Source organism: Montipora foliosa, chromosome 8 (genome assembly GCF_036669935.1).
Source record: "Montipora foliosa isolate CH-2021 chromosome 8, ASM3666993v2, whole genome shotgun sequence".
NCBI lineage: Eukaryota > Metazoa > Cnidaria > Anthozoa > Scleractinia > Acroporidae > Montipora > Montipora foliosa.
Window position 1 is genome coordinate 44,782,727 of NC_090876.1, and position 11,043 is coordinate 44,793,769.

At 39.8% G+C, this 11,043-nt stretch overlaps 3 protein-coding genes across 4 annotated transcripts in view; all 3 read right to left on the minus strand.

Moving 5' to 3' along the window:
• LOC138013207 (arf-GAP with GTPase, ANK repeat and PH domain-containing protein 1-like) overlaps positions 1-4,153 on the minus strand; it is a 35,926-nt gene extending 31,773 nt beyond the window's left edge. The window contains exon 1 of one of the 2 annotated variants that reach the window (XM_068860224.1): positions 4,009-4,153. In XM_068860224.1, coding sequence (XP_068716325.1) covers positions 4,009-4,054 — 46 coding nt within the window. In that variant the 5' untranslated portion in view covers positions 4,055-4,153. Of the gene's footprint in view, positions 1-1,705; positions 1,930-4,008 lie in introns of those variants that run through there. The other variant, XM_068860223.1, reaches the window with a different exon arrangement.
• A 1,629-nt stretch (positions 4,154-5,782) lies between these two features.
• Positions 5,783-6,942, minus strand: LOC137967249 (uncharacterized). Its single transcript, XM_068813766.1, has one exon. The coding sequence runs from the start codon at positions 6,703-6,705 to the stop codon at positions 6,172-6,174; it is 534 nt and encodes a 177-aa protein (XP_068669867.1). The 5' UTR covers positions 6,706-6,942; the 3' UTR covers positions 5,783-6,171.
• Positions 6,943-10,440: 3,498 nt separating this feature from the next.
• The window catches only part of LOC137967248 (cilia- and flagella- associated protein 210-like), an 18,053-nt gene continuing 17,450 nt past the window's right edge, over positions 10,441-11,043 (minus strand). Inside the window, exon 16 of the mRNA XM_068813765.1 lies at positions 10,441-10,977. Coding sequence (XP_068669866.1) covers positions 10,618-10,977 — 360 coding nt within the window. The 3' untranslated portion in view covers positions 10,441-10,617. The remainder of the gene's footprint in view (positions 10,978-11,043) is intronic.

Genomic DNA, 11,043 nt, shown 5'->3' on the forward strand with positions numbered 1-11,043 from the left:
CAATTATGAATGCTAGTAACCAAAATATTTTTGGATTCCTGAGTTTCCCTCCAGTCACCAGATTGTGTTGTCTCTGTTGCAAGATGTTTTTTCAATACCATTCCATGGAAAGAGTTATATTTTTATCTTCACTTCAATCTTATAATAGACCTAGGAAAACAGTTCAATTATAGCAGCTTTGTTGATTGATTCTAATGGTTTGCCAAATTTTATATATTAAAAAGTCAAATAATTATATAAGAAATGACTGTCTATTAATCTTTTTTTTTTTTAATCAGACAAAAGGATGCTTAATAGTACAAGGAAAAGTAATATCTCAACAAAAATAAAGCGCTAAACATTAACTAGTAACTAACCCTAACCCATAATAACTGCAACATAACACAGGTATAAAATTGAATAATTAACAGCAGTATTAGTAGAAAACATACAACTTAACGTACAAATTACTCAAGGGAAACAAAATTTTACGTGAACATCGTTTCAGCGGAAAAGTATTGAAATATCACAATATGTATCAACAGTTTTCGTATTTTAGGCGTCGGCAATCCCCTCCACCAGTGTACTCCTTTGCGATTTTATATTGGGGATGTTATGTTAACCCTGAAAACTGTATGAAGGAACACTTTAATTTTAATGTCTAGCACATGAAATGCAAATATGCTATGATTTTGGTAAACAATTTCAAGCGCGTACAAAAAAAATAATATATTGCACGTCGAATTTAAGTGGCATCTTGTTGCGATGAAATTGACCTGCTGAAAGAGGCATGAAATTGATTCCGTTCCTGAAATTTACAGAACAAAAGAAAACTATTTCCATTATATCTTCCCGCTAGTCCTTGAATCAAATATCACGCTTGTTGGCGTTAACTCCGTTTTCGCCCAAATAAATTCATCAGGAAATGCAAACACTTTCTTTTCATGACTGTGTACAATATTTACACACACACAACATAAGAAGAGTCTGCCGTTTTTTCACTTCGATGAAGTCTCATATATTTAATTTTACAAGACGGCATAAAATCAGCGATCGACAAATAAAGCCCAGATATTAAAATCAAAATTTACGTCAGTAATAATTATCAAAGATTTTGGCCCACATGTACGTGTTTTGTCATGGCGTGTTTCAAACACAAGACATTCTCCGACGAATTATAATTTCATCGGATTTTTTTCGCCGATTTAGATAACCTAAAAAGCGATTTAAAGAAGAAAAAGAGACGATCTGAAATACTGGATCCATTTTCCGAGATCGCCTTTATGCCAAAACAGCAGGGTTTGATTTTTTTTTCAAATTTCTTCAACAAAAGCGAATCATGAAATCCTCGTTGTTGTATTGGCTAAATATAAATTTTGCATTAGGTCCGTTGCTTGTTCAAATTAATTTAAGGACATATACGATTAGATTCAGAGGCAGATGAAAACGTCGATCGACAAAACTTAGAAATTGGGAATTTTGTAAGGTCGGCTTTGTTTACCAACGCACAAGACTGGGAAAGTCAAGTACTGCAACCTCGTTGTGTTTATATGCCAGAACGATCCGTCATCTGGTTTCCTTCATTTACACGCTCGGTAAGAAAACGCCGATTCTCTTGCCGCATGCAAATAGCCGTGATCTCAAGCTGTTGTTCCTGTGCATTCACTCGCATGAAACTTTTCAACTTGCACAAAAAAATTCTATATATGAGCTGACGTATGCCTACCTTCTATGCGGTTGACAAGCTCTCTCATTTTCCGCTTGAGTGGAACATTGTCGATCTCTTCTAGAAGGTCGTACAAAGATTGAATGTTCGGACACAGTGACTCGAATCGTTTAGCCTCCTGTCGCATAGCGATGGCCTCCAGAGAATTGGAAACCGGCATTTTTATTCTCATAAGTACTTTGGGAACGAGACTATCTAACTTGAAGCTGGTTTATCATTGAAATGGTGGCTCACCTGTTATGATAAATTTGTCACCAGTGTCACACACGATCGCAGGAACGAGGCACGAACTGGCACCCTGGTGTCATTTTCTAGCTCATTAATTGTTTACAATACACAGCAAATGAACTGTTTTAATCTCATTTTGCTTAAGCCTGCGAAACAAAATGACCTGTAAATTTTGTGGATTTATTGCTCTTCTTTCAAAGGAAACACATGGCAAAGAAAACCAAAGAAAGCATTCTATGAGGCTAAGCGGTTTCAGTTTCGATATCGCATGGAAACTGATTCGGTCATAATTTTTCGTTTCGACGGCTTGCTCCCATGAATGAGTTCTTTGAAGTAGAAACAATTTTTCACAAGGCTGATTTATTATCCAAAACCTTACAATTTTGAGGTGACGTTTAAATGCAATGATAACCTCAAAATCCATAATTCGAATAGGGACCGGAAACCGGATGTCTAAACTACTGATACCAGTCTTGCGTGATAAGACGATTAGTGGCGGTTTTCTCTATACTATGTCGATGGGACTGAAACATCAAGCAATTGACCAAATTCAAGAACAAGACACTTTACTCTCACGGTCCGGTGAATTTAATGCTGGGGGTAACCCTGCGATGGACTAGCATCCCATCCAGGGGGCGTAGAAATACTCCTAGTCGCTTCACGCTACAGTAACCGGAGATAAGCGCTGGCCTGATGGGCCTTCTAGGCTCGTAGCAGACTTTACCTTTACCTTACCAAGAAAAGCTAATCCACGAATTACGGAAAAAACCTCTCTGAGGTGAGCTGTTCTGTACACGGTTAGAACGGTAACGCTGTTTTGAAAGAGAGCACTGAATAGTCATTCGACTGAGTCTAAGAGGCCTTCCCAGAGGTTTCGGGAAACAAGGGAACAAAGACAAAATAATAACCATTTTAGGGATAAAAAAGCTGCGAACAAGTTTCGAAATAATTTCGGAAACAAGGGAACACAAGCAAATTTTTAAAGCGGACAAGGGAACAATACGTTCCGCAGTCCCTGTGGATTTGCTCTGAAAATGGAACTTTTTCTATATTTGATATTGTTCAATCGAATAGTAACTGCAACGCAAAGGAAGCAGTGACACCCTATTAAACCTGGAACTTGAGAACATTTGCTTTTTCTCTGCCCGTGTCCAGCGCCGACACCGTGATTTATAACCCAGGGTGAAGAAAGAAACTGTGAAGCTAAGTTTCGTTTCTAAGGAAACATCGCGCCGTCGACAGAGCAAGCTACAATGGGTGCTCCAAACGATTCAATAATGGACATAAATCCTCTCATTGTTATACTTAAGGGTCCCTTTATATTAAGTCTAAACCTTTGCTCATTATTTCCAACAACAAGGTAAGGGTAAAGGTTAGTGTTATTTATAATTTTAGGGTAAATACGGCTGTTTATCCTTACTCGAGGAGCAGAGTTTGCATTGGGCGACACTTTGCATGTGAAGTCTGATGACATAAGGGGAAACTTCGTGACACGTAATATTAAAATTCGTGTGCATCCAATTACGGGCATTCCTGGACATATATATTTGTATGCAAACCCAGGCCGCCACTGAGACAGGCTGTCGGTTTAAGAGGTATTTTAGTAAGTATTTCCGTTAAATTGATTTGACACAATATAAAGGCGATGTAAGTAATCACTCAGGTATGGATAAGAAATATTGAGCCTGGTATATTTTTACCAATGCAAGGAATGCGTACTATAGAAGCAATTTCAAAGACGGCTCTTGTGAATGATAGCTTGATAACGGTAGTCTCTTTAAAGTTTACAATCACAGAACAATTGAGATTCCACTGTTCCATTAAGGACTTGATTTAGTTTGAGCGTGGTTAAAACGTAACGTAAGCATATACAAAACAAAACAATAACGATTAATACAATGTTGCGACGGAACGACTCGCCTTTGGTGAATTGTCTCCCGGCACAATCATTTTCACAGTCTATCGATTCATTTGCTGTTAACAATTCCTACATACAAAGTTCAGGCGGTTCTGTACCAACACGATAACAAAAGAAGTTCAAATGAAGATCTGTTAGATGTTAAAATCTATCATACCTGCGATCCATGGCATTTGGTGAAGGTTAGTCAGCAAAGAGTTCATTCTTCATAGTTAGAATAAAAAAGCGCCACTGAAGAGAATGAAATATCACTTTATAGCGATATCTATGCAGTTCAAAAACGTCATGAGATTATGGAAATGTCACTGAATTCTCAAAACAATATACTGCAAAAATACTCAGCAGCCACAAGTGAGAATTTGAGAATTGATCTTGGAGCAATAGAAACATTGCTGCAGGCTGTTATATAGGCCCTTTCAATTAACTGCGAATAACAAGCCTTATAATGGCCCATATGGCCATTGCGTGCTTGAGAAGTTTGTGGTTTGAATTGGAATATATAAACAGTTTATAGTTTACCAAAATACAGCCTGCGAAATGAAAACTGTAGGAATAAGCAACGTTTTTTTCGAATGAAACAAACAAAACAAGACAAGTCATTTTTTCCTTCAGAGTTGTACAATGAAAGACAAGTAAAATATAAAGTAATTCCCTGGACCTGATCAGAAACGGCAACCCTAACATCATTTCAAAATATAACTTAAAGCTATCACAAGTATTTCCCGATTATTCCGTCTTGTTCATCTTGTACAATACGGGCGAACTATCGTGTAAAAGTGGATGGGTACGAACGGTTTTAAAACAGAAAAGGAATGGTTCTTTGTTACATGCTCACGTTGTTATCAAAACGTAGAATTTTTGGTGAGTTCATGTTGTTGCTTACGGCAAAAAAATCTCACGGAAATTCATCCTTTTTTAACCAATGATATTCTTGTCTTGCGGCGTTGTAGTTGCGGTAGCCGTCCCCTTGACTACGGCAGCCCCTCTTGCGCGTGCCTGTCTTCTTTCTTCACGCGCTCGACTAACTAATCAGCGAGAGAAGGTACGTCAGCTCTTTGTTTAGAATTACCGCGCGCCGAGGTCGTAATTACTGTTATGTAATACTGTACGAGCCAAGGCTGCTGGCACATGGGTAATTCGTGCGTTTTAGGGCTGACAAAGACTGATATAGGCCGATCCAACTGGGCTAATAACCTTTTTCGTCCTGAGAGTGAAGCTTCATGATAAATTTTACTCCGGCTGTCCAACGTCAGACGATTACCCGTCAATGGGGGCTATTTGAGGGGTGAATGACCCAGAATGTTAACAGCAAACAGAAATTTCAAGGGATCTCTTACCAGATAAGCAAATGCTCGGTTGTTGTTTGTAACCGATCCTTCAAGAATCGAATACTAGCTGTCACTACAAATTTGAGCACGATTTACCAGACAATGTTTGTTTAAAAAGTCGAAAATCACAAAGAATGTTTTGGTTCATTGGCGCACGCACATGCCACTGAGTTGGTTAGTCAGTTTTTTAAAGGCCTAAAATTGACGAGTCAGATTAGCTTAATAAATTCTTTTAACTCTTAAGGTCAGCTTGTGTGTAGAAAGCCGACTTCTAGAAACAAGTTCGTTATACAAAGATAGCCATTTGCCTGTATCGTCTTAAACTCCGTTCCAGTTCAACTGTTATGCTAATTCATATTCTATATCTAAGTTAGCACGCATACATATTTAATTTATCACTTCTAATTACAAGGGCTTTTCAGGGCAAACGAAACGAACAGTACAGAAGAATGATTTCACATCATCCCAACTGGTAGGAGGTAAACCAGTTGGCTATTTCAAGGCAAGTGAAGCCGAGAAGATGAGTTGGGGAGTATACTAGAATAAAATTCAGTTAGCTAGAGTTCGGAACGGGTTTTGAACATTGTATCAGGAACAAATGCATAAAGGAAAGGAAAGGAACTTTATTTAAGTGTCTAGTCGTTCTAGCGCTGGAGCACTAATTGGGGACTCTGTAAACTGAAAGTTACATTTAACGCAAATCAAGTCAAATAAATAAGTTATTTCGTCATTACATCAGCTGTACTTCAGTCTTAGTACGAATCAAGAACCGTGCAACACAAAAATACACAAGAGTGACATGTTTGTGACCAGGCCCCAGTTGTTCAAAAGGTGGATAACGCTATCCACCCGATAAATCACAGTCCACTGGATAGTGCCATTGTTTTCGCTATTACTTATCCACTGGATAGTGATTTATCCGGCGGATAGCGCCATCCATCGTTTGAACAACTGCAGCCAAATGCCTTGAGTTCGGCACAATTCAAATATGTTTAATGTGCAACAGCAATATCTGCAAAGACCAAAAATAGAGGCCACATTTCTAATCCAGTGTCTGGTGTATGTCCAGAGTAAAACTGAGCAGTCGCATAAGGTCTTGCAATCAAACGTCTAACTCCGCCAGTAGCCAGGCAAAATGTGCCTCGCGTACAAGACCACGCAAATGGCTTGATAAGGCGGTCACCTTGGTGTGGTATTTCGGACAAGAAAACCGGAAAAACGGGTCTTCCTCCTCCTCCATGTTGATCTGCGACGAAACCACCAAGGGGACCTTCTTCTGCCCAAGCGCCTTCAGCAGCGCGAAATATTTCGGCCACTTGGGCTTGTTGCGTCGAGGGTAGCTGATCGTAAACATTCGGTTGAATTCCGAGCGTACAAGAGCATAACGTACCCATAGGAGCACCGCCTTGTTGAATTCGTTGAAGGTAAACCAAATAACGATGCTTGAACCACGGTTCCATAAGCAACCTATGATCCGAAGGCGGTGGATTACGCCGAGGAAACATTTTGCCCGAATAGAATGCCATTTTGTTCGCGACAATCTAATTAACAGTCAGTAATTTCAAGTACTTTACATATAAAACACGGAAACGATGTCAGCAGGATACACAAACCATAAATACTCATAACATTGTTTAAAAGCCAATCAAGGGTGTAATTTCAAAATAAACCTGTTTATCGGTTTTCAGATTGGTTATCGTTTTAGAACTTAACACTTCTTTTTTCGCCGAGGTTTCAGGGATGTAGGTGGTTTGCGAATAGCCTCTTGGAATGGGTTGCAGAGTGTTGCAATATACAAATACTAGTAAGCTAAAAAAAGACTAATGAGAAATCCCTTGTTTTTGTCCACAAACGCGGAAGCCATGACGTTGCGTAAAAGCCCCATATAGAGAGAATCTCGATTTTGGGTGGCTTTTGAAAAAGGATAACACCATAAATAACATCTGCCGAAACCAACTTTTCCTTTACGGTGAAATTACATGAAAGTTAACTGATTTCGTACTTAAACATAAGTTCAAAGATGAAAACAACGAGATATTCAGGAAAGTGTAGACTTGAACCCGTGTCTTTTGCCACTCCATATTACACCTGCGATATCCGTTGGAGTAAAAAGCACAAATTCCATGATAAGTATATAACGGAAGTACTCAACACCGGCGGTCACCTATTTAAGTAACCCGGTTCTGAAATCGGTGTTTATAGGAGCCATGTCACACATTCAGCAACTGGGAAGTGGGAACCAAATTAAACCAACCGAAACGCAAAAATAGCTACTTAAAACAATAAAAGAAGGTTTCAATAAAACAGCACACACAAAAGGAAGTAGAAATGGGCAAAATTGTAGAAGGTTAGAATGGATTGTAATTGGGGTTTTTGATACTGCTCGGCCTAACAGTTTTTCGAGTTTGTCTTGGGTTAAAGTTACACAACTATGTAGTAGTTGTACAGCATATGTACAATGTATGTAGTACAGCAAATAGATAAGACCTCAGAGACACCACTGTGTAGGTTGTGTACATGTGGAGATGCCACTGAAACAGTACGACACATTGTCAGTGGATGCAAGAAGCTTGCCCAGAGAGTATAGGAAGCGCCACGACAAGGTGGCCCTGCGGGTACACTAGGAGATGTGCAGGAAGTATGGGATGGAGTCTAATGACAAGTGGTATGACCATCAACCCTTGCCAACCGCAGAAAATGGAGAAGTGAGGATTACCTGGGACATGACTATCTACACAGACAAAGTGCTGAAACATAATCGGCCAGATATTACTCTAGTGCATAAAGACACACAGAAATGGACACTTATTGACATAGCTGTGCCAGCGGACAAGACTATCACTAGAACTGAAGAGGAGAAGGTTGAAAAGTACCAGGAACTAGCATTTTAAATCAGAAGGATTCAAGGAGCCTCGAAAGTCCCAATAATACGATTGGAAACATATCAAAAGGTGCAAAGACCTGGTTTGGCAAAGCTAGATGTACCTGACTTCCTTGGAAGTGTACAATTTATGGCCATCCTTGGAACTGCTCCCCTGTCAGTAAGGAAAGTGTTGTGTCTCTAAGCAACGGGGAATGGCTGAGACACAATAAACATTACCCAGTGGAACAACTGGAGAGAATCGAATTGAATAATAATAATAATAATAATAATAATAATAATAATAATAATAATAATAATAATAATAATAATAATAATAATAATATCTTCTCAGTTCTGTATTTGATTCTCAGTCACCAAGTATGGACTAAGTATGGACCCTAATCCTAACCCTAAGTTTGGGAATATACATCCGCTGATGAAAGTGGCCAGATGCGGATATGGGCTAGTTCGTCGCCCGCAATGAATGGAGGGCTATTTTTCATGATGGTCACCAGTCTGAAGCCAAGCTCAATAAAATCTGACCGCTGCATTCAATTTTTCACGCTTTCACAATACAAGGATTTGATAGGTGTCGAACTTTTAAAATGCATTTTGATTAGTTTGTCTCTGTTTTCCGCGCTTGTGTTATGATATCGTATATTTTGACGTCTCCCTTTAAATGTGGCCATTAACATAGCGACAAACGTTTTATCTTAAGTTGTGCTATCTGAAAAAGAAACGAGACTTCCCCTCTCGTAGATTAGGACTTAATTAACGCATTTATGCTGTTATTGGCGACGACAAATTTAGCAGTGTTATTAAACATGACGGACGGTTAAATTGGGTGACACAAATAGATCTCTCTCTTAGAAAGTACGGGAGCTCTGATTGGTCAATTTAGATGACAGTCTGTTTGCTTTTGTTGCTTGGCCTGGAGATACAATGAATATAATATTATTTTTATGTTCTAAGATCTCCAGCTCCGTATTTTCACAGTTCAATTAATGGCACGAGTGCGCATAAAATTGAAGTGAAACATGAGTTTATTATTGAAGTGTGGGTTATAGACGAAAAGCAGAACTGATCCTCGCACCAATCTGGACAATTTTAAAAACAATAGTCTCTATTTATAGACACCTAGCCCGCATTTCAAAACTATACATTTCTTTCATCGAGTCCTTTTACGGAAACACATGAGCCCAACAAATTGACCTACGTGCAACTGTGTGGCTTCACATGACAGTTGGTAGAGCATTGCACTGACATCGGCCATGGGTCCGAATTTTTCAAGTGTCTATATAAATACCTCTTACTAACCTCGTTTTCTCGGTCCGTACTGTAAGTTACGGACTGAGTTTTTTCCCGTTGATTTATGGCCCAAACGCGAAGCGGTTGACCGGCGCGCGGGCAAGGAAACTAGTCAAAGTGAAGCGGAAGGTTCAACTGCCACAAAGAATGCCGTGCCAAAATAGTTTGAAATAGTTGCTTGCAAGATTCAAACAGTTTTCAGTACAAATTTATGCAACAGAAATGACATGAAAAACTCGCTAGATGATGTTTTGTCGAAATTTTAAATTTAGCGGGCTGTACAGCGGGCCGTACTGTAGAATACGGCCCGCTAATTTAGCCAATTACAGCGCGCGTACTATCTGAGAGATATAATAAGAAAGAATAATGCTTAAATTGTCCAGCTAAGTGCAAGGATCACTTCTCCCTTGAATAAATCAAGGTAGCCCTAGAACAAGGGTTTCTTGACAGTTTTGTAAAGTAGCGGACATATTTCTGAAAGCACCGGACGGGACATTTTTTGGCGTCGCAAGGCGCCTTGTGAGCGCCGAAGGCGGGAGCTACCTAAGGGGGTCTAAGGGAAACCCCTCCTCCCCAGGAAATTACTAAAATAGAACAGTCAGCAACTCTGTTTCCACTGTTTCTGGAACCCAAGATTCAGTTTCCCAGGCAAGGCTGGAGTTCACTCAAATTATCTTTAAAAAGTAAGGTAAAAAATTATAAGAAATAAAACAAACCCCTCAAATATAATAAAAGTACCCGACACGGAACGGGAAACGACCGGACGAAACTTCCGGCCTCCGGTGTCCGGCCTCGAACGAAAACCCTGTAGAACTCGGCCAGTAAGAAGCAATCATTCGCTTGAATGTTTTGTTTCCCTAATGTAGATCATTCTCAACTAGAAGGGAAGCGAACTACGACATGGCTTGTTTCACTGCAAAATGATGATAAGAAATATGATGTTGTCTAAGACTCGCAGGCTTCAGTGTGCGCTAACAACTCCTCAATGCAGTGCAATAATACGGAATCATATTTTATCATATGACAGTGGAAAACAGTACAACATAATTCTCGGCGGATCAAAATTTCGAAGAACCGCAAAAGTTGTTGGTTTAGTAACAAGGATATTTATTTACAAAGAGTGCAAGGCGACGAATCACGCCTAAAAGAGATCATTCTAGCAATAAATCCATTGATAAACGAATCCCCAAAGAATCGATGAAATGTGCAAAACAAGTAAGTTCCTTTACAAACGTTTAGAATTGTTCACGCGAAAGGCAAGATACTTTCACCAGGTGAACCCAAGGCGCTTCATGCTATCAGCTGGGTGACCGTAAATCTTTGTATGGGCTCCTTGGGTGGTGCCATTGGAGTAATTAGGAAGTTGTACGCCTGTCCCATCATAAACAAGGTAACTCGGTCGTAGTCCCTGTTTGCCATCAAACTTTGGGCCTCGGCCACCCCCTGGCCCTTCTCGGGCGGCTTTGATAAGCGGATATGGGTTTCGCCCGTGTTCTTTGGCTTCTGAAATGACCTTGTTGGCATATTCTTGGAACTGCGTCTCTTCAGCGCGGAGCAACTCTCCGTTGCGATTGTCCAGTTCTAATTCAGAGGCTCGTTGTTGGTGTTGTCTCTCGGTTAATTCGTCCTGTTAACACGAAGACAGAAAGTCAATTGGGTGTCGGGCCACGGGTATTGTTGTTAACATTTTAAT

Excerpts from the sequence above, each read along its gene's own strand:
- LOC137967249 (XM_068813766.1), bottom strand. The coding sequence starts at position 6,705 with ATGGCATTCTATTCGGGCAAAATGTTTCCTCGGCGTAATCCACCGCCT.